The sequence below is a fragment of the Lytechinus variegatus genome, chromosome 16 (genome assembly GCF_018143015.1).
Source record: "Lytechinus variegatus isolate NC3 chromosome 16, Lvar_3.0, whole genome shotgun sequence".
In the NCBI taxonomy this organism is placed as follows: domain Eukaryota; kingdom Metazoa; phylum Echinodermata; class Echinoidea; order Temnopleuroida; family Toxopneustidae; genus Lytechinus; species Lytechinus variegatus.
In genome coordinates, this window is record NC_054755.1 from 21,947,745 (window position 1) to 21,972,513 (window position 24,769).

Below are 24,769 nucleotides of genomic sequence, written 5' to 3' on the forward strand. Positions count from 1 at the left end.
CTGGAGGGATTTTCAACCCTCATCTTTTTTTTGTCATACAAAAACTGGCAATACAGAGTTTGCAATTCAGGTGGTCTCAAAGAGCTGGAAAGATAGAAATAGAAAATAAAGTAGGCCTATTGACAATGTTATAGTACTTTCAACTACTTGAAGCTCTGCACCTCATTTGCTACTGAAAAAATCTAACCATTTCAACCTTCAATTTAGAAGCAAATACATTTTTTTAAATATATTTAAATTAAGTTAATTGCACCTAGCTCAATCTTGAAAAAAAAGTTCACTCTGAAGAAAAGTTTGTTGTAAAAATAGCAGAAAAATGATAAAAAAAATATTGGTGAATGTATGAGGAAAAGATTAAAAACGTTATTCGAATATTAAGTTTTGGATTTGTGGGTCATAAACGAGCAGCTGCCCCATATGTTATGTAGTAATGTTATGTAATATAAAATGCATGAATTTAATTTTTTCAATGGTTCCTAATGACTTATTTTCATGTTTGGGTGTGAAATGTTTTGTTTTTTTATATACAAAAGGTAGAGTAAAACCATTTTCAATTTTCTGAGAAAATGACAATTTCTTGATTTTTTTACCATTTATTTATATGTAGAAATGCTGCTCGCATATGACATCACAAATCAAATAATTGAAATTCTATTACTTTTCAATTCTTTGATGGATTTTCCTCAAACCTTTGGCAATATTTTTTATTTTTTCTGCTGTTTTTACAATAAACTTTTTGTCAGGGTGAATTTCCCTTTCAAGCTCACTTGAACGATACTTGGTATCATCTAGAAGATGTGTATGACATAAATGTTCCACATGAATTAAGCGCAACCTCTACATACCCAAAATTAATTTAGAATGTTACAACTTCTACTTAACCTAAAAATGTAGTGGTTAGTCACATTTTTAAGAAGTAATTTTGAATTTTTATGAATACAATAATGTAAGTAAGAAAAATAAGTTAAATTTTTGTTCAATTCAAATAATGTATAAAAGAAAAAAAATTATTGTTCAATTCAATTGTACTTTCTTTCTTTTAAAGAATTTGAAAATACAAAAAAACCCAGAAATTTAACTTCGACATGCTTGCATGAAGTGAACAAAAATTGATATTGTATCTAAGAAGCTGTATTTACCTCATCCGTCAAGGGACTGCCGCTCTGATGCCTAAGTCATTGGAACTCGGTATTACTTCTGCTCATGAAGGAAATGGAAAGGCCATTGCTTGTTGAGTCTGAAACCTCTTCTCCTCATCCCTGGTGTAGGTTGGTACACTTATGTACCAGCCCAAGTGCTTGTATCCTCCAGAAGACCTGTTGTTACTTGTTACCAATGGAAGTTGCATTAAAAAAGCTGCGACAGTAACCGATAGGTAAAACATGACATGTTTTTCGCTAACGAAAAGCAAGTTTTTAGATTTTGATAAAAAAGGTAAGTTTTTCGATTTCGGCAGAATAGGACCTGTTCAATTTTGATAATTATAATTACCCAATCTATTGTCAGTTGTGCACCCCACCCTGCTCTTCTAAGCTTAGAAAACAATAAAACAAAATGTAATAGTTATTTAATAACAAAAATAAAGACAATTTCCTACAAAAAATGTAAACTTCATAACTAATTACAGAGGCCGGCTACTGAGACATTTTCAAATCCATTTTATTTCCTTTTGTTAGTGACATGAAAAAACTTTTTAATAAGTGAAAGAAGCGTGAAAATACAAAAGTAGCACACTCTCGCCAATGGAATATGGGCAATATGTCAAGAGACGGACAAATTAACTAACTAAAATTAACTAAAATAAGTAAGTTCGACCTCGCATAGCTAGTTGAGCTGACTGCCTCACTCAGTCACAATCACAGCACAGCCGGTCGCCCAGCTGGCCGGCGAGGCGAAGCACCGCATCGGTGTCCTTTCCAGGTGAACTATCTAAAAAGTTTGCATTAAGTATCAGTTTTGTGCAATGCAATAACTTTAAATAAGTACAGGAAATGTGAAAATGGAATATGAAAATACAAAATAGCACACACTCACCATTAAAATATGTCAAGTGACGGAAAAATCAACTCAATTTTGAAGACCTTGCAAGTTGCATGAACACAGCTCGCCGGCGGTATCGGATTATTCTCGTTGCAAGGGAACTCGCTCTATTTTTCTTTCAAAATAGTTTAAAATGAACTAAAATGTCAAATTTTCTGTCGAGAATATATTGTAGAAACATGGATTATGCGGGAAAATACTTTTGAAGTAAAGTTTGAAATCTTATTTCATGAAATTTTGAAGAAGAATTCAAGTGGTCGAGTTGTCCGATTCAGAGCCAACCCTGGACAACTCGACCGGGACGAGTTGTCCAGGGCAGCGGGTCGGGCTGTCCAGGGTCGGGTTGTCTGGTGGTCGGGCTGTCCGGACCCCGTATGCGTCATATATGTCCTTTTGTAAGTCCGCAGCATTCGAAGCTGACGAAGACATTTTGGGCCCTTAGAAAATCCATTTAATCCTACCAAAATGATTATCTACAGGGACATACTTACAGGTGAATATACTACCTTTTACATTAATTGTGCAGCGAAATGATTTAAATGTTTTGATAAGCTTTTGAAGAATATGAGAATAAGATATTTTTGTGTCGCACTGCTGTACTGACACTGTCTGCAGTCTCCACTTTCCTGTATATACCGCACTGAGTCACAGTGAGTACACCGTGTGATATATACGACTCGTGTTGGACATATTGCAACTTAGCTATGTCTACATTAGGGGCCTAATTTTCATGGTAATAGTTACACCTTGCTTGTTCCGTATTTCGTAAGATTAAGTACAAGTAAGGTATTTTGTGATGCCAAGTATGGATGATAGAAACAAGATTCAAGAAACAAAACAAAAAGCCAAGGCAAAGGCCCTGCCTTTAGGCACGGCCGTAGTCACTAGATGGCGCTGTCGCGGAAGTGCTCAAAATTTGTACGTAAGTTTCGTCCGCTTGTCAATGAGTGAAATCGCATAGCGATGCGATATCGTCAAAATTAAGCCCCTGTCAGCGCGGATAAATATGATATTTTCTCTTTGTGATTGTCCTCCCGTGCGATGAAAAATATGTCATCGTAATGCATAGGACTTTCGCGAGCTACCGAAGTCATTTTCGTGCCCCAAATTCCATGAAATCTTCCAAAAATAACCATGAAAGTGTCGGTAAGTCAAAAGTGTCGTGAGTTGCTCTCAATTCTTACCTTATTTAGTTGTATTTCTTGCAAAATGGGTCTCGAAGTGATCTGGATTTTCCGTTGATTGTGAAACTTGAATTGATTTCCTTTCTGTGTCTTGCAGTTAAATTGCAGCGCGGGGAATCGCAAAGGCTGTGGAAGCCCTTCTCAGTGAGGTTTACAAGCTGAGCTGCCCTTGAATTTGGTCGAATTTCGAGCCATTTTAATCGCGCGCACGGGATGATTAATTAACATAACAATTAGCAGATTAGAGATCAAGATTACGTCACGTACGTGCGTACGTGTGATACACAGAAATGAAATAGAACTTGAATCACACGGAATCACAGTCAAGAAATGCTTTGTTTTCTTTGTTTGCTAAATGATTTCCTGAATTTAAAATCATGAATAAACACCAGAGTAATGACATGAAGGAGATAATCATGGTCATATGAGGAATAACTAAATATTTTCTGAAAACGAGTGAATATGATGGGGCAATAATGTGCATGCACTGGAAAATGAACATTCACCTCACTGTCAGTGCCGTGGTGTCAGTCACTCAGACACAGTGCTTTACTGCCTTTTACTGGCATTTTCTTTGCACTGCCGCCGCCACTGGTTTTTCTTTTGCCAACTAGATTAAAACTCATTTATATATTAATATGTTTATTGCAATTTTTGAATAAATGGTAATACAAAGTGGAAAAAAAATGAAGATAAAAATAATTTGGACTAAAATATGCCATCACCCCCCCCCCCTCTAAAAAATACACACTATCTTGAATGACTCGTTTATTTAATTTGCATTGAAAAAATAAATAATTGTATTTATGCACTTTTTTATTTCTCATTCTTTCTGCCAGAATATCAGATGCCATCATGAATAACCTCACCTCCAGATTGAACTCCTAAACATCTTGACAATGACTATCTACTGAGATATCTTGCCTTCTTGAGATTGGAAGTTTTAAGTTCAAGTCAGAGTGACCTAAGGCCCTACTAACAAGAAGAATCCAGATTTACATAAAAACAAATCCCACGAAAGATACAAACTGATTTTACTCTTAATGTGTAGTGTGTATGTGAGACTCTGTGTTTGTGTTTATTTTGAGGAGGACCTCCTGTCTCTGTTTTTATTATTTTATTGACTGAATGAATGATCAATACCTAAAAGTGAGAACTGATTTTTGAGGAGAGTACATTAGTGTATGGTTTTGAGTGAATTTGATTTGAGTAACTGTTTTTCTTTATTATTTTTCTCATAATTATTATTTTGCCTTTTATTTTCTATTTTCAGTTATATATTGTCAGTTACATTAAGTTGAACTTCCAAATTTGATCAAAGTGTTCAATTCTTGGGATAGAATTTTATCAGGTAATAAAACTGAGTTTGATAAATCTAAAAAAGGACACTGAAAAAAATATGAACACTTGGAGATGCTCACTAAGAAGAGGAAAAAACATGAAAGGAAATGGAACTTAAGTGGATGTTATAGCATGCCTTTCGCAGATCTCCAAGCACCAGGAATCATAGGCGGCGGAAGTGGGGGGGGGGAGTATCCCCCTAAATTTGAGGTGGGGAGGGGACGATTCCATCCCCCTCAATTTTTTGTTGATAACCTTATTTTTTAATTTTTTTTGGCTTGTCAATTTTCAATTTTGTTTCCTGTGTCCCCCCCCCAAGATATTATTTGGTCACTATCTTTTTTTTTTCGGGGGGGGGGTCAAAAGATTTTGGCGGTTCCCCCCTAAAATTTTTGGCTTCCCCCACCAATGCCAGGAATGTTGATGTTCAACTGAGAGTTGCTGAAGTGGAATCTCCGTTTGTCTGTGAACTTGTTATAGAGAATGATTATTCCAGGACAAGTTAGATGATATTACCCAGCCCATAGCATACATCCCAACAATGGAATGGAGGCAATATACCCCTGTAATACATGAAGTATCATATTATCTTTAGGTTGGTTTGGAAAGTAAGTCCTCTAGTCAATATTAATGTCTGCCCAACAAAATGGTACTATCTGGCAATTTGGTGGTTCAATCACAAGCAGAAAAAGTTTAGTAAATTGACACTAGTAAGACAATTAAACAAATATAATACAGCCAAACTGTCTGACCCCTTACTTGACTACTGACTTAACTAATTATTGAAAAATGACAAGGGATGCTTAGGCCCTTTGTAACCATTTCATTGGGCAGACTGAAGCAGATGACTAGAATTCATACTTTCATGAAGATGAAGGAACATCAAAATGATTATTACAATTTAGCAAATATGAATTTATAACACTCATGGTTATAAAAAATAATGAATTTCTATCAAGTAAAATGACAATACAATGTAAGACATAACTGCAATAAAGTAATTTCATTTCCAAAAGATATCTTCCATAATTTAATAACCAAATTTCTCAAGATAATATTTCTTCTGCACAAAGTGTATGAAATGCTCAGTGTAAATCATGCTGTTTATAAATCTCTAGGAATTTTTTTTTTTTCAAAATGAAAATACATGTAAACTTAATCAAAACCAGGGGTGGTGGATCCAGGATTTATCCGGGGGGGGGGGGCACATTTTCAGGATAAAAATTTGTCAAGCAAAAAAGGGCCTTACGGGGGGGGGGGGGGGGATTCTTTGATGAAAATTGCGTATTTTCATTACATCTTGACTGTAGCTCTCAAAGGGGGGGGGGGGGGGGTTGAGCTAGATGTGCCCTCCCCCAGATCCACCAGTGATAAAAATCAACATTTATGAAAGATTGCATACCTTATATTCTGAATTGGTAAATTCAATGCATATGTCTACAAAATGAAACTGACATGTTTGGATAAATAGCTTATTTTTGTTTCAAGAAAGAATTCATCAATAACAGCTTGGAGTTATTGAGAAAACATCAAGAAAAAATAATATTCTGATATGCAATAACTATATCTATTTTATATATGTTTTTTTTTTCCAAAAATTTAATCCTTGACATGGGGGGGCTGGTTTAGTAGTCAAATTCACCCCCCCCCCCCCCCCCGTTAAGTAAAATGCTTTATCAAAATAAGTTTATGCTATCATTTATAAATTACTGCATTTTGGAGTCCATTAAAATTCAAAATGAATCATAGAGGGCAGTGCCACACCTTATTCACTGAAATTAAGGAGGGGCATGCACAGCTGAAAAACTATCAGCAGGGGCAATAATTTTCACTGCAATGTTAGATATCCTAAAAAAAATCCTGAAAACACATAATTAAAATGAAATTAAACTCCCAGGAAGTGCCCCTGTATACTATTACAGCCCTTGACCTGTATATTCTCAAGGGGTTCAATAATTCCTTCTCTTCCCTTGTAGAGTCGGTTCGGGTGCGAATGTGTCTGAAAAAAAATAAGTAAAAAAAGGATCATTAGTAAAAATTGTAGATAGAACAGAACATATAATTTTTTAAAAATTTAGCAAGCAAAAACAAAGATTGATCTGGCATTGGAAAATAAAAGGAAATTAATTAACACCGCCCCCCCCCCCCCCCCCCGCTTCAACATTTTTTTGTTGTTTGCTTCTGCTTGCAACTTTATAAATTTACCCGATACACCTTTCAAAACTTTTGGCTCCATTATCATGATTATGCCACTGTTCAAATATTATTTATTTGGAAACCAATGCTAAAACTATAAGGTGAAATGAAATTATATAAAGAAAAAAATATATATTTCACAAAGTATAAAATCATAATGATGTAGGTCATGTTGAAATTAGACCCTGGACTGGACTCAAAATTAGATCAAGTGTAGTGTAGACCAAATGTAAATTAGACAAAGTGTAGACCAAATGGCAATTAGAATTTTTTTTAAAAGACTAAAATATATGTATATAAGTTAAAAAATATAATTAAGTAGCCTAGGTTGTGCTGAAATTAGACCAACTGGACATTTCACAAAATGAGAATTAGACCAAGTGTAGACCAAATGGGTTTAGCCCATTCGGCATGAGACTAAATGAGAAGTGGGCAAATTGCATGTGAACCAAATGAATATACATATTTACAATGTGGAACTGCATGATATAAAGCCAATTTTATGTACCAGTATTTGACAAAGTAAAAAAATATATAATTATGTAGGTTATGCTGAAATTAGACCAACTGGACATTTCACTAAATGAGAATTAGACCAAGTGTAGACCAAATGGCAATTTAGTTGACCAAATGGGTTTAGCCCATTTGGCATTAGACCAAATAACAAGTGGGCAAACTGCATGTAGACCAAATGAAAATACACCAGAAAACACATTTCACAAGTTGGGACTGATATAGAGAGCCGTAGCAGACGACGGAGATGGGTACATGATCTGCGTCCGCAAAAAACGCGCACGCATCTATGTACTAACATGAAAAACAGCATATGGGACGATCTGACTAAAAATCGCACATGCGGGGCTATTTGAGAGTCACAGCAGAGGACGGCTAGCAGACGCCGACGGGCGCGCGCATTTAGCGAGCACATCGTGATCGTTTAAACTATCGATAGTAAGGACAGTGCATTAACAGGGACCCGCGATGTCTATGACTTTTTCGACCCATGTTGGTGCTATGAAATTGCTCTTTTTTGCAGTTTAAATGAATTTTACGTAAGTTTTAAGTGGTTTCACATGACAAATTAGATATTAAGAAATTTTTTGATATCATTCTTGGGGACAACAAACACATTTTGAAATTCTTGTTGTCCTGCCTAGCAAAGGCCCTGCCTTTTGAGAGAGATTTTTGAATGAAAAATTGAAAGGAAGTCATTCATTGTGACTGCACAGTAATATTGAGGTGCACTAGCCAGGACTCCTCATCACTGATCATGTGATGTGCTCAATCTCCACGGAGCCAGGGACAGGACACTGCACTGCACAACGAACAATTGTGTACAACGGATAGCGGAGCGTGAACGTAGCGGTCGTGTACAGTTTTGCTTATTACATGACGTCATCCAGCTCCTGCCGAGAACCAATTTATGAATGAAAATATAGTAAGCATGCGCAGTGCAAGCCTTTTATTTCCTCACACAGAATTCCACCAAAACAAGTGTGCAATTCTCTATCACCTCGTACCAAAATCGACCTAGAATTTCACTTTCCCGTATTTTATATGAATTATGAAAGGTATTCTCGGAGGATCTATTTTCTCACCGATACTGCACAGGTAAGCAAATTTCGATTACTTCTTGCTTTTCCGTCAAAATCTTACGAATTAGCGTCTATATGCCATCGTGTTCGTTGGAATTTGTAGAGTCCATCGCAACGTGCACAAAGTCAATTGGCTTCCGGGTTTCGGAGCGTCGCCTGAATATGCATGAAATTGCAGAGTTTCGATAATTTTCGATCGATACCGGAGCGATCCGATCACGAACCAAAACTATTTACGGCGTACACAAAGTGACCGGATATCGTTATCGCTATCGATACTTCCGCACGCAGTCCGAAGGAATTATTTTTGGGACCACGTGGTCATGACGTGATCTGCGCGATTGACCAATCAGCGGTCTTCGAATCGCTGTGCGGAGACGATCTATCCGTTGTACACAGTCTATGGACAATTGTTCGTTGTGCACTGGCACGTATTGTGAATGCTAACCTCGTTTATCGTTAACACAACGAACAATTGTGTACAACGGATAGCGGAGCGTGAACGTAGCGGTCGTGTACAGTTTTGCTTATTACATGACGTCATCCAGCCCCTGCCGAGAACCAATTTATGAATGAAAATATAGTAAGCATGCGCAGTGCAAGCCTTTTATTTCCTCACACAGAATTCCACAAAAACAAGTGTGCAATTCTCTATCACCTCGTACCAAAATCGACCTAGAATTTCACTTTCCCGTATTTTATATGAATTATGAAAGGTATTCTCGGAGGATCTATTTTCTCACCGATACTGCACAGGTAAGCAAATTTCGATTACTTCTTGCTTTTCCTTCAAAATCTTACGAATTAGCGTCTATATGCCATCGTGTTCGTTGGAATTTGTAGAGTCTATCGCAACGTGCACAAAGTCAATTGGCTTCCGGGTTTCGGAGCGTCGCCTGAATATGCATGAAATTGCAGAGTTTCGATAATTTTCGATCGATACCGGAGCGATCCGATCACGAACCAAAACTATTTACGGCATACACAAAGTGACCGGATATCGTTATCGCTATCGATACTTCCGCACGCAGTCCGAAGGAATTATTTTTGGGACCACGTGGTCATGACGTGATCTGCGCGATTGACCAATCAGCGGTCTTCGAATCGCTGTGCGGAGACGATCTATCCGTTGTACACAGTCTATGGACAATTGTTCGTTGTGGTTAACCTCGCAGTCGCACTATGGACATGTTTACTCACCTGCTCATCAGGGCTTTCTCTGGTGAAAAGTGATCCATATTCAATTCAAAAATATATTTTTTATATAAAACGTAAAATGCACATAAAAAAGATCAAAATTGCTTACATCGGCCTGGTAAGTGGCTTTGCATCAGCATGTCTCTTCTACGGAAATGAAACAAAAAAAGGAAGGTTGTTGAAAGGAGAAAAATCCAACTCCAAGAAAGTTTTGCTGACGATAATACTTTTTGGAAAACATTCAGAGCGATGACAAATTAAATTAAAAAAAAAAAATTGAGAATTCTATGTACCTTGAATGAAGCCCGCAGTGTTACCCCTTTCATTTTTGTCTCACCTGCATAGCAGAGTGAGACTATAGGACAATAGGTGCCGCTTTTCCGACGGCGGCGTCAACATCAAATCTTAACCTGAGGTTAAGTTTTTGAAATGACATAAAAACTTGGAAAGTATTTGGACCTAGTTCATAAAACTTGGCCATAAGGTTAATCAAGTATTACTGAACATCCTATTAGAGTTTCATGTCACATGACCAAGGTCAAAGGTCATTTAGGGTCAATGAACTTACACCATGTTGGGGGAATCAACATCAAAATCTTAACCTGAGGTTAAGTTTTTGAAATGTCATAACTTAGAAAATATATGGACCTAGTTCATTAAACTTGGACATAAGGTCAATCATGTATCACCAAACATCCTGTGTGAGTTTCATGTCACATGAACAAGGTCAAAGGTCATTTAGGGTCAATGAACTTTGGCCGATTTGGGGGTATCTGTTGAATTACAATCAAAATTTTAAAAGTTTTTGGATCTGATTCATGAAACTTGGACATAATAGTAATCAAGTATCACTGAACATCCTGTGCAAGTTTCAGGTCACATGATCAAGGTCAAAGGCCATTTAGGGTCAATGAACTTAGGCCGAATTGGGGGTATTTGTTGAATTACCATCATAACTTTGAAAGTATGTTGGTCTAGTTCATAAATCTTGGACATAAGAGTAATCAAGTATCACTGAACATCCTGTGCGCATTTTAGGTCACATGACCAAGGTCAAAGGTCAATGAACTTTGGCCATAATGGAGGTATCTGTTGAATTACCATCATAACTTTGGAAGTTTATTGATCTGACTTTTGAAACTTGGACATAAGAGTAATCAAGTATCATTGATTATCCTGTGCAAGTTTCAGGTCACATGATCAAGGTCAAAGGTCATGTGAGGTCAATGAACTTTGGCCACATTGGGGGTATTTGTTGAATTACCATCCTATCTCTGTAAGTGTATTGGTCTAGTTCATAAAACGTGGAAATAAAAGTAACCAAGTGTCATTGAACATCTTGTGCGAGTTATAGTAGCTTTCAAAGTCAGCAATTCTGCTATGTTGAATCGCGTGATGCAGGTGAAACGGCCAGAGGCATTCCACTTGTTGTAATTAAACGTTCCACCAAAATCTTTACAGTAAGAAGATTGGACACTTTGCATCGAATTGCTCTGAATTTTACTTTATTTATTTAGATATAAATATTTTCAGCCCGGACCATCGCTTTAATCGCATAATGCAGTCAAGAGTCTGACAGAGCTGCTCCACTTATTACTGCTATTTTCAGATTTCATCGTATCAAGCTTTGGTACGTCTGTTTTCAATGCTTTTTTCCGATTAAACAGTATAGTTGTATTTTTCTCATTTATTCAATTTCAGGTGATGAGCTTTTCTCCGACAATTTCAAAGTGGAACTAGTGGGCCCAAATAAGAATATAATTAGGATCAAAGTAAAGGTAAGAAACCAAGTTTGGGGGTGGGCCCCCTGGACATTGCGATAAATCTGCAACACGACAGACATGTCGTTTCACAATGTTTTTGTCTCACCTGCATAGCAGAGTGAGACTATAGGCGCCGCTTTTCCGACGGCGGCGTCAACATCAAATCTTAACCTAAGGTTAAGTTTTTAAAATGACATCATAACTTAGAAACTATATGGACCTAGTTCATGAAACTTGGCCATAAGGTTAATCAAGTATTACTGAACATCCTTATAGAGTTTCATGTCACATGACCAAGGTCAAAGGTCATTTAGGGTCAATGAACTTAGACCATGTTGGGGGAATCAACATCAAAATCTTAACCTGAGATTAAGTTTTTGAAATGTCATCATAACTTAGAAAATATATGGACTTAGTTCATTAAACTTGGACATAAGGTTAATCAAGTATCACCAAACATCCTGCATGAGTTTCATGTCACATGACCAAGGTCAAAGGTCATTTAGGGTCAATGAACTTTGGCCAATTGGGGGTATCTGTTGAATTACAATCAAAATTTTAAAAGTTTTTGGATCTGATTCATGAAACTTGGACATAATAGTAATCAAGTATCACTTAACATCCTGTGCAAGTTTCAGGTCACATGATCAAGGTCAAAGGTCATTTAGGGTCAATGAACTTAGGCCGAATTGGGGGTATTTGTTGAATTACCATCATAACTTTGAAAGTATGTTGGTCTAGTTCATAAAACTTGGACATAAGAGTAATCAAGTATCACTGAATATCCCGTGCGCATTTTAGGTCACATGACCAAGGTCAAAGGTCAATGAACTTTGGCAATAATGAGGGTATCTGTTGAATTACCATCATAACTTTGGAAGTTTATTGATCTGACTTTTGAAACTTGGACATAAGAGTAATCAAGTATCATTGATTATCCTGTGCAAGTTTCAGGTCACAAGATCAAGGTCAAAGGTCATGTGAGGTCAATGAACTTTGGCCACATTGGGGGTATTTGTTGAATTACCATCCTATCTCTGTAAGTGTATTGGTCTAGTTCAAGAAAAAAAACGTGGAATATAAAGAGTAACCAAGTATCACTGAACATCTCATGTGAGTTTCAGGTCACATGACCAAAGTCAAAGGTCATTTAAGGTCAATGAACTTTGGCCATTTTGGAGGTATTTATTAGATTGCTGTCATAACTTCAAAGCTTACAGATATAGTTTACATCTATAATGTGGATATGGGGGTAATCACGTATCACTGACTTGTCTTACAATGTACAGGTCGAATGATGTCAAGGTCAAATGTCATTTATTTTCAATGAACATCAGTATTGTATCAATATATGAATTATTTTTTGTGAATTATGTTATACATGTAGGAATTTTCAAAGTCAGCACTGCTGCTATATTGATTTGTGTGATGCAGGTGAGACTGCCAGAGGCACTCCACTTGTTTGCTCAAATTGCTCGCATTTCTTTATTTCTGAATCGATTATGTTGTCACTTAAATTTCAAATGATCCTTGGGTAATCCCACATGTGTGTTTTCGATAATGATAAGGTCATCTAGGGGTCAATAGATCATATTGCATGTAATAGCGATTGCGAAGTCAGGTGAGGCTCATCGTTTGCGAATCACCTTTTCTTCTTCCTCCTCATCTTTGTTGTGATCTAAATTGCATTCTCATGTTTGTTTCCTCGGCCGCCTCCTCCTTTTTCTCTTTCATTGCCATCATAGTCTTGCCCTTTTCTTTTTCTTCCTCTCTTTCTCGTTCACTTTGTCTTACTCCTTTACTTCTTCCTCTTCCTCATCTTCTTTCTTCTCCTCTTCTGCCTCTACCACTCTACTCTGCTGCTTACTCATGCTCTTTACTCCACAGTTCACCCTTCTTGCCTCTACATGTACCTCTGCCCCCCCCCCTTCCCTCTACTTCCACATCCTCCATGAGTGAAACATTTCTTAAAGGGGAAGTTCACCCTGACAAAAAGTTTATTGTAAAAATAGCAGAAAAAATAATAAAAAATATTGCCGAAGGTTTGAGAAAAATTCTTCCAATAATCAAAAAGTTATTAGAATTTCAATTATTTGATTTGTGACGTCATATGCGAGCAGCATTCCTACATAGCGAATGTTAAAAAAATCAATGAAATGTCATTTTCTCAGAAAATTGAAAATGGTTTTCACTGTAACTTTTGTATATCAATAGACAAATCATTTCATACCCGATCATGAAAAGAAAAAAAATTAAGGCATCAGGAACCACACAAAATTTGAAATTCATACATTTTATATTACATAACACATGGGGCAGCTGCTCGTTTGTGACATCACAAATCCAAAATTTTGAACTCTAATAACTTTCTTACTCTTTAACGGTTTTTCCTCAAACCTTCACCAATATTTTTTACTATTTTTTCTGCTATTTTCACGACAAAGTTTTCTTCAGGGTGAACTTCCCCTTTAAAGATAAATTCCAGTTCTGGTAACGATCTCTAAATGACTTTTTACATAATCTAATATAATGACCACCCAAGTGTCTGTTTGTATGAATAAAAAATATGTGCCAAAGGATTCTGGAAAAAATTGTGTAATTGCTGAGAAATACACTGTAAGCAAAATAAGCGCTGATTCGGTCACTTCCGTTGGGTCTTTATTCCAGCAATAATAATACACTGTCCCACGTGTGCCTATCTGTGTTGGTGATCTTCAGTGTGAACATTTTTCAGCATAGACTTCAAGATTTCACAAATTTCATTTTATGTAACTGTGCCAGATCTAGATCCTCGATGATATACTGACAATTAAGCCTGGTTTTACAGACTTTCTCATGAAATCAGTGTTTACTGCAACTACTGGCATTTCTCTTTAAGTATATATTGTAAAAAATTTATTTACATGTATACAGAGAGTGTCAGAAAGCACATCAGTTGACATTGACATTGGAGCTAACCCATCTGCAGAGGAACAGGCTGAAGCATTGGAAGAGGGTGTCGTTAGCAACTTCAACGTTTGCACCAACCATCAATTACAGGAGGTGCCCGGATATACTTTAAAGGAATACCAGGGTGTGTTCAAGAAGTATGTAAAGAAGTAAGTAGGATGGGGCTTGTGACAATCTGTGTGGCATTCACTTATCAGATACAGTCCGACCTCTCTTATCCGGCCTCCCCTTATCCGGATCTCTCTATTATCTGGACGCACACTTGTCGAGATCTTTTTTTTTTAATTTAGTACCGGTACGTGAGGAAATAAGATTTCAATCTAAATTCAATCCTATACGTAAACTCACTTTCATTACATATATTTCCCAACATAGTCACCCTACACTAAACATATTTTTCATGAAAATATCTCACCCAAATCACCAAAAGAACTTTAGGAATGATAATTTCCAGTAAATCAGGGCGCAGTGCAAACATTTCATCACGTTTCTCTTTTCGCTTCGGGGGAAAAACAACGCATGTCTTGCTAGCTAACTTTAGGCCTCAATACGGACAGCGCCATCTATCATGTTTGAGCCTACAGTCAGTGTAACAATGGCTGACATTGCGAAGCTGCGATTATCTAATTTTAAAACATGGTTTCATCGAGTCGTTCTCTTTCTTTCGACGTTTGCTCGATGTATACCTCAGTCATTTTAGCAGGTAAATTATCCAAGAGTTTTGGCCATCCATCGATCGATTTCATTTCCATTAAATCACTGCCTATAATTTGCACTGACCCTGCAGTGAATATTGTCTTTACCGCACGCCCACTACAATAGCGTAGCTACCGCCGGTGGCCTGGGGAGGCAGCCGGCAGCGCAGCTGCGTGTATTTAATATTGGGTCTCCCAGATCCGGATAAATCCCTTATCCGGATTGGTGCTGGTCCCAACGTGTCCGGATAAGAGAGGTCGGACTGTAGTGGAACTATCCATGTGTGAACACGCAAGACTGTGATGCGTCATATCAACATCAGAGAAAACCTTCTTGATGGGAATAGGGGGAATGGGTAGAATGTTGAGAAGTTCCAAACTTGTTGGAAATTCTCTTTTTACATAAAGAAAAAAAATGTTTGGCCTTTCAAGTATATTCTGTAAGAAGCAGTATGAAATAACGGTATAACTTATGAGTGACTTTATATTAAGTGTCTGGTGTTCCTTTCTTGTTGTAAATGATATAATGCCAATATACAGTATTCTCATTGGTGTTGATAAAGCATGTAAGAAAGGATCACCAGTCATTTGTAAAGTTGCTTGTAATTTATTTTACAAACAGCTGTATGAGACACCCACCAAACAGTAACAGCCAACTTCTTCAACGAAGCACTTTTAAGTCTGATTAATCTAAAGTTTATATCACTGACTCATGCTGGGCTAGTCATATTTTCCCACATAATTTTCATGTCTTTTGGAGTGTTGGCCTCATTTATTATCCATTGTCCTTTTTGCAGATTGGAAAAGAAGAAGCAAGAGGAAATCGAAGAGCTGGAGAATGAAGGAAACAAGGGAGGAAAAGCAGACAAATTGAAAGAAGAGCTAGAAAACTTCAAAGCCACCATTGGGGATGATGTCAAGCAGGTGTTTGCACAAGGACTCAAGAAGAAGGAATTCCAGTTCTTCAGTGGTGAATCAATGGATCCAGAGGCTATGATTGCACTTCTGTCATATGCAGACAACGACCCAGATCCTTATATGTATTACATCAAATTTGGTCTGTTGGAAGAGAAACAGTGATGGTAATTACTGCTATTAAACCTCAACGTCTTTAACCCTTCGAATCCTGAATTGTTTGGAATGGTGACATGACAGGCCTCTACAAAAATTTTTTTCGTCACTTGCCCTGTTGGGCAAGTGATGAAAAAATTTGCTTGCCCGATAGAAAAAACTGCTTGCCCGATAGAAAAAACTGCTTGCCCGATTTTTTAAATAATACCTGTTCACTTATTAATGAATTATTAGTAACATTGTTTAATATTGTATGATTTTTAAGTATTTTTTTCACTATGCTTAGAATCTTGGGTGTGTGTGTGTGTGTGCGCGTGTGTTTGTGTGGGTGTGACTGTGAGTTGAACTTTGATATAAATGAATTCAATATCTAATTTCTACTTCGCCTATTCCAGTACAATAACCTGTACTCGGCCGTGTAATAAAGGCCCACATACCCTAACTTTTCCTGAAGTTCTTTGAAAACGCAGACTTCTACGAAAATTGCATTTTTCTCTATGGGGGAGTCTAAATTTGGTGAGAAAGTATTCATTAATAACTTAAATATACATGACAATGAAGAAATCATCAAACTTTATTGGAAGTTTTGAATAATATACCCGAAATGTAAACTCTGTCTGAAACAGAAAATCACCATCATTGTGGCCTTTACTGAGCGAATTGTCCCCCAGAGCTCTGGCAGAGAGACAGAGCTCAGACTGGCTAGCTAGTATACGCACGTGTGTGAGCCTCCCGCCGGCCTTGTAAAATAGATGGAGCTTTGTTTGATGATTTATTGTCTGATATTTACCTCATCCCCTCAAAAAGGGAAACAAATGAATTTTAAGTTATAATTAACAAATACGGCAAGTTATTTTGGATGTTAATAGGCCGTTTTGAAAAGCAAAGCCGAATGACATGACAACTCACCAATGCGAAGTTACTAGACTCTGTGATTTATTTCCTGTGTAGTTCTAATTATTTTATCACAGAATTGTGATATCGGAAGGTGGAAAATGTGCATTAGAAATTGCACATGGTGGTAGTCATAATGGACCCCTATACTACATTCAACTGTTTCCCGGCCATTGCGTTGATTTTTTTCATACCTGGTACCACACCGTACCATGTATGGAAATACGTGGTACAGAAAAAATAACGCAATTTCGGAATTTGAAACGGCGCTACTCCTATTTTTTAAGGCTTATTCATGATTTTGAGTGTGGATTTTGGATGATTTGTGGAAAAACGAGGTACGGTACAGAAAAAAAAGACGCAACAACCACTTGCCCGATCGGGCAATTGACTTTGAGAGGTGCTTGCCCGCACGTCATTTTCACTTGCCCCGGGCAATCGGGCAAGCGGGTTTGTCGCGCCCTGCATGACATCTCCGGCGAAAATTGCTCAGGTCTTTAGGGTTAGGGTTTCAGAAGGGTTTATGTTAGGTTTATAGGATAGGGCATAATGTTAAATCCAGGTTTAATTCGGTCATTCCATTTGTGGCATTTACAGCGAGGCAATTAATCCTGGAGCTGATGTCGTAGAACTATTTGGGATGGCCGTGACCCTCACCCTGATTCGAGTTCCAGCCATGCCAGTGGCACCTTACTCTGCTGGTACCCAGCTTGGCTTGGCTGATGTTGTGTAGTCTCAAATTTTGTTTCAAAAATCTCTGCTTTGACAGAAGGAAAATTCATCAATAGCTTATACACAGTCGGTGTATGACTTTCAAGAGCCTCCTAGGAAGGGCAGTATATTTTGGCCATTTTTTTTATGCTAAAACCAGATGAATATTAACTGAATACCTTTAAGAAACATGATTTTCAAAAGGTCACCTGACATACAGTATAAATCCCTTGCTTTTCAAGTTGCATGACTTGAAATCACTGGCTTTCGGCTTTAGGATAAATGCGTGTTCACTGTGAAGCCAGCTGTTCTGGTTGGAAGGGTTAAGGGCATCTACATACTGCAGTAGAATCGCTTGAAGCATTTAAAATCACATCTGTTTTCTTCTAGTTTTTGTTGAATATTGTAAGCTAATTCTGTAATTCCTCCCCCGCATCCCTCTTCGCCTCAGAATAGTGTACTAGATAAATTGTGCATGATGAATGATGTGTTTATTGTTTAAACCTTCTTCAGTCATATACTGCCAAGGCTTTTTTAGCGGGCCAGAGAGCCAGGGCTTGCGTTCCTATTGGCCTTTTCCCTCCATCTACCCGATCCCATGTATTTGTGAAAGATTTAGGAATATCAGACTTTGCTTCATTGCATAGGGTCCAGGGAGCTAAGGAGTTTTTAGTTTCTCTGCTCCTCTAGGAGCCCTCAAGGCCACCTCCTACCTTATGACTGGTTGCAACCCGATTTTGGAATATAACATAAAATTTTGATGCAAACATTGACACATGGAACACTGGTTAAAGTTCTTAATCATCTTACAAATATTAATGTTCAAATCTGAAGCAATTGTAAGGTAGGCTACGATTTGAAACCAGTTCAGCATTTACTAAAATAATAGTCTTATAATCATCCAAAATTGTGATATTAGTATTCTTACAGTTAATTTGCACCTATTGAAAAGTATAATTTAATTCACATTTACATAAAATAAGCAAAATGCGATTTGTTCCCAAATCGGATTGTGACCAGTCGTAAGATGTGCCGTGGCCTTTACTCTCCCGCTGGGTCTGACTTTAGTAGCCCAGGGGGGTGTTTCACAAAGATTTAAGTATGACTTAGGTCGCACTTAAATGTCGACGCGTACATGATATGGAACGCGCAATCTTATTGATCAATACGCAGTAGTGTGCGTCCTCTTGGCATGATCTGACCAATGCTGTCATGCCTTTTATACTGCACGCAACTATTTAAGTGCGACTCTAAGTCATACTTAAATCTTTGTGAAACACCCCCCAGCCCCCTTTGAGATTAAAATTTGCATCCTCCACCGACAGTTCAGGGGCCCGTTGCAAAAAAGGTTGCAGTCAAACGCAACTCTAGAAATCATGCTTAACTTTATTTTCAACCAATCAACAGCCCACATTTTGGACTTGCAATTTATTTTTTTTACTTGGGTTTAAACGCAACTCTTTCTGCAACGGACCCCAGGTGACCTCTAAAAATTTTAGAGACCCTTTAGGCTCTGCCAAAGCTATAGACAGGCTTTGACTATGGAAATCCATGTAATGTAATGAAGAGAATGCATCAACTAATAGCTGAGAGTCTGTGTTATGTGACTTGTCAGTCGCTAATGATGCAACAGCAATGAATACACACTTCTTGTTTTCAGAATTACGTGCTCTACATAATGGCTGGATAAGATGTGTATTCTACAGGACGATAAGGCTCGTTTTTAGGTTTTAGTTTGGAAATCCCCTGTGTTGTCAATTTCCTTTGGAAATTTCGAGATTTTCCCGCCCAGGTGGTAATACTGGGAGAATTAAAAAACATGCTGGGAAGTGCATGGACTTGCATGGAAATGGTATTTCCTGCCCAGGGAGGAAATAAAAGTAAGAACTGGGAAGTACTTAACCCTAAATAGACTGGGCTATTTCAATGCCTAAGAAGATGGGGGGGGGGCTGATTCAGCCCCCCCCTTATGATCTCGGCCGTCGGTCACGCAATCGCGACGAAACTTGGCACGCGCGTTACGCGTGGCATAATCTACAAAACTACTAGATCAAATTCTGCAAAAAATCTCATTGCCAATTAATTATGCTAATTTATGCGTAAAATCAAAATTTTGCTTTTACTAACTAAATAATGCCCCTAAAATGCTAATTTTTGGTACACAGACACTTTATGAATCTGATCAAATGTACCAAAAAAAAAATCAAAATCACATTTATTTTCTTATGTATTTTAGTGTTTTCTAAATTTCTTATGTATTTCTTTGTTTTTCGACTTTCTGTTTTTTTATTGTTTTTTCAATGGAAATTGTTGGGACTGTATTCAGAGCATAAATATGATGGAATTAATGATTTCAATCAGTTAAATGAAAAATAATGATACATTTATGAATTTTGGCTAAAAAATCTATTTGCATTGGATTTGTACACAAATTCACGTTTTTGTGCAATTTTGGGTTTTGAATTTTGGATTTTACGAAATGTTGCGTAATTTCAGAACCGCGTACCCGGGGGTCGCAAGTTTTGTCTCAAAAGTTGCGCGAGACTTGAATGTAAAAACTCAGTGAGCGACGTGGTCAAAAAAATTTGCGTGTCGGTCTTATCACGAAAAATGTCGAGGGGGGCGCTGAATCAGCCCCCCCCCCAGTATTTTAGGGTTAAAGGTCAAGTCCACCTCAGAAAAATGTTGATTTGAATCAACAGAGAAATATAAGACAAGCACAATGTTGAAAATTTCATCAAAATCAGATGTAAAATAAGAAAATTATGACATTTCAAAGTTTCGTTTATTTTTAACAAAATAGTTATATGAACGAGCCAGTCACATCCAAATGAGAGAGTCGATGATGTCACTCACCCCACACACTATTTCTTTTTTTTTATTGTTTGAATTATACAATATTCCAATTCTTACGAATTTGACGATTAGGACCTCCTTGCCTGAACCACAAAATGTAAAATTAATGGAAATTCCACGTGTTCTGGGAGGAATGAAACTTTATTTCACATGACAATGACAAAAAAATTAAAATATTTCATATAATAAAATACATAAGAAATAGTGAGTGATGTCATCAGTTCCCTCATTTGCATACTGACCGAGATATAACGTGCATATAACTGTTTTGTGAAATGAAGCGAAACTTTAAAATGTCATAACTTATTTTACATCTGATTTTGATGAATTTTTCAGTGTTATGCTTGTTGAATTTTTCTCTTTTTATTCAAGTAAAGTTTTTGTTGGGGTGGACTTGTCCTTTAAGATTTACAGTGAGGGAAATGCAAGAATGTGCTTAAGAAATATCTGGGCAATACTGGTACCTGAAAAATACATTATTTCCCTTCATGGCCGACTACATGCATTTTCCATTTTCCTCAAATATTTTTGAAGTGCTATTTACCACTTACTAGTACTGGTATTTCCCACTACGGCCCACCCTTGAAATGACCCAGTAAAAGGCAAAAGTCTCCCCAAATGCATTTACTTGAGCGAATACTGATTAGTCAGTGGACTTGTGTAACAATAGTTAAACACCAAACAGGTAATATTTGCTGATACAGAGTTGCTAATTTTCCGGATTTTTCCGGAATTCCGGATTTTTTCCTTTGCTGAAAAATATTCCGGGAAAAAAAATCGATTGTCAAAGTGAAATCCGTAAAAATTTCCCCTCCAAATCTTGTCACGGAGTTCGCTACGGAGAGCGCAATTTCAATTTTGGATGGCCAATTTGCGCAGACGGAAAATTATTAGCGTTGTGCGCAGCATGAAGTTTAGCTGGTACTGTACGTTATCGGTACGCGCGAGCAATACATTGTAGATTGTAGCAGTTGCAAACGCCGCTCTATACCCTGCAGGGATACGGGTGTCAGCGCTATCCCAGTCGGGCGATCGCCCGGTAGAACCGCTCGAAGCACGGCCCGGTGTGGCTGCAATTGCCTGCTGCTGCGTGAGTGATTGGTTGTCTGCCGCGGGATTTCAGCAGAAAACCTATTTGCTACCATGAAATATGTGTTCTCTGGTGCGTATTCATCAATTCATATGTGTGAACTATCCATCATTTTGATAGAAATTGTGATTTATGGATTTTCAATAGTATAGTGAGTGATTGTATTACCGACCGGCCTCGTATTACCGAACGCGCGCATCATATGCGTCAGAAAATAATCAAATACGCTCAAACCTTTGCAACTTCCTTCCAAAGGGAACTTAAATAGAAAAATGATGAAAAATTATCAAAAACACAATTTCGAAGTCTTTATACCCTCAAAACAATAAAATATGGTCAAAATAGCTAATGAGTGACTTTGTTGTTTTCCCAACTTTTCCCATAGAAAACACACGTTCGGTAATACGATACCTTTTCAAGTGACCAAAATATTTCACTAGCGAAGAGGGGTCCGATTGGAAGCTGATGTCGTAAAAATGAAAAACAATTTCGGCAAAATTTCTGCATATTTATATTTTGTAGGTATTTGTGTATTTATGATGAAAGTTTGGTGAATTTTATTGGAATAATGTGTTTGACATGATCAAATTCATGAAAAGTGTTCGGTAATACGATCCACTACCATATAGGATTGTCTTGTTGATGAGTACAGTGAGTGAAAAAGGGCACCCCAGCTGCTACATACACCCGTCCCGAGTCGCACCCATTGGCCGCAGCATATTAACCCGCAGCAGGTTAACCCGTACCGTAATGAGTACGGGTTACATGATTTTTTTTTTTGAGCACCTTTCTTGCCTATGATATGAAGTTTATTATGTCATTAATTATTTGTTATGTACTACTGTAGATTAATGATTTCAGCCCTCTAAAGAATAAGAAAACGTTCCAGCTTCAGGGGGCTTCGCCCTTGACCCCGCCAGGGGCCCTGGGCGGGCCCCTGGACCCCGGCCTGGGTTTTCAGGATTTTTTTGAGCTATCAGTTAGCATCTCTGCTCATATTACCTGTTTGATCTTTGTTACTGAGTATTAGGTAAATAAGAATTCATGAGAAAAATGGCCCACAAGGAGATAAAATCCTAACTCTAACTCTTTGCCCTCTGAGCTATCCAGACAGGAGCAGTGTTGTAGGAGAATGTGAAATCACTGTTTATTATCTACATTTTGCAGTACATGATTGTAATTCAGTTGATGCCATTAATTTTTCCCCCTTTTGATCTTATTTCGAATGCAGTACCTCCATCTCGTGCCCAGAACGTTATTCCATAGAAACATCCTTTTCACCAAGTTCCGTCACTTTCTTTGTCGTCACCATCCGGAGGAAAAGCAATCGGACAACCCAACACTCGCTCTGACGTACATCTCAATGAAAAACCAGTCATCAAGAGACATTGAATCATGGAGTTATGGGAAATATTGAGAATTGAACTTGTGGCCGAAAGGAAAGAGGACCTTGGGAGGGGAGGGGGGTATTGATCTCAAATTATTATATCTCAGATAAAGCTTTATGCTGGTCTACCACTTCAGTGTGAGGGAACCACTTGATGACCTATACCAGTGATTAAGCAGAACCACTAAAGCCTTCATAGGTAGAGCTGCTTTACTCTTACCTTGTGTTGCAAAATTATTGTAAATCGGCAAAACGTAAGTTACAGTGTAGAGTCTGATCCTCAAAAATGCCCATTTTGGCTACTTAAATATATGTGAATAAAGTTTGGTAAACATTTTAAGATTCTGTAGAAATTTTCTGGTGATTCGTAAATGGTATATTGTATATACCGTATATCATTCCATGAATTGATTCGAATTGGACTAAATTATTTTTCCGCTATTTAAAAAAAAAAAAATCTCCAAAAGGTGCAATTTAGTACATGTACATCCAGCTTTGAAGGTCCATGTAGAATCCCACCATGTAGAATCCTGGGCCCCATCTTACAAAGAGTTACGATTGATCCAATCAATTTCAAGAATATGGGAAATCCATCAATATCATAATTTTTTCTGTACGAAATTGTGCAATGTCCTATGAAAACAACGAGAAGCGTACAGAATTGTCAGGAAAACTCTGAATGTACGCATGTTCATCATTTCTAGAAAATATTTTGAACAAGCATGTATTTTAGTTGTTGACATTGCTGGCTTTCCAGAGTTGCGATGATTGGATCTATCGTAACTCTTTCAAGACGGAGCCCCTGTTCTTCATACAGGGTTACCATGCAATGTAGATTGTTCCCAGAGGGTATAGAACATATCTGGGCTCCGTAACACAAAGATTAGCGATCAATCGCTAAATGAACTGACCAATCAATAACGATGTTACATGCACATTTGGTTTAAAATACTGACCAGGGAACAATCAGTGCGGTTCTTTCATATTTGTAATCCCATCGCAAACCTTAGTGTTACGGAACCCTGGTTGTGATTTTAATGACTGGAATTCTGAACCAAATCGCATGTAATTTTACACACAAACTTTTCTAACCGCACCCATGGAAAGCCAGCAACATCAACATATAATAGGCATGTCTGTTCAACATAGATATGCTGTATATCGGTACGTTCATCCTTTTCTTGAAAATTCAGTGTGCTTCCCATTGTTTACAAAGGACATTGTGCAAACTTCCTGCGGAGTAAATTCTGACATGGATGGATTGCCATACAGATGAGGTTCATCGTATCAAACTTGAATGTTAGTGAGACAAGGCCCTGGTACCTGAGCCACGAAACACAAACAGGGTGACACAGATAAACGATTGACTGAGCCAACTCCCATGATTTATTGTATCATTTTGTGTAACCGGGCCCAGGGGTCCGTATTATTTATGTATGCTCCCTGTGTCCACAAACCAACTAATTTGCACGTTTGATGGACAAGCCTGTATGATCATTTAGCTTTCGACAATCTCTGCCTTTTCCCCCAAATGTTTAAGTTGGTAATTATATGCTTGTCATCTTGATGAAAAGCAATTATTTATGCATTGTCTAAGTAGTGATTGAAATGTTAGCAGAACAAGAAAGGCGCACTGTGATAAGCTCTAAGAAAATGACAGCACAATGAAAAGGGTAAGCCTTAAAATCCAGTACAATTTATGCAATTTCTTAAGATATATGACCTTTCAATAAAATACATTACAAGCAAATGAAGCAAGTTAGAATGGGAAGTACTTTATTTTTTTAAAGAACTTGAATA

At 37.6% G+C, this 24,769-nt stretch overlaps 1 protein-coding gene across 1 annotated transcript; it reads left to right on the forward strand.

Moving 5' to 3' along the window:
- The first annotated feature begins 2,425 nt into the window (after nt 1-2,425).
- Nucleotides 2,426-24,723, forward strand: LOC121429540 (translationally-controlled tumor protein homolog). Its single transcript, XM_041626599.1, has 5 exons — nt 2,426-2,533; nt 11,255-11,331; nt 14,230-14,414; nt 15,758-16,042; nt 22,814-24,723. Exons 1-4 carry the CDS (start codon nt 2,506-2,508, stop codon nt 16,038-16,040), a joined length of 573 nt encoding a protein of 190 aa, XP_041482533.1. The 5' UTR covers nt 2,426-2,505; the 3' UTR covers nt 16,041-16,042; nt 22,814-24,723.
- The last annotated feature ends 46 nt before the right edge of the window (nt 24,724-24,769 follow it).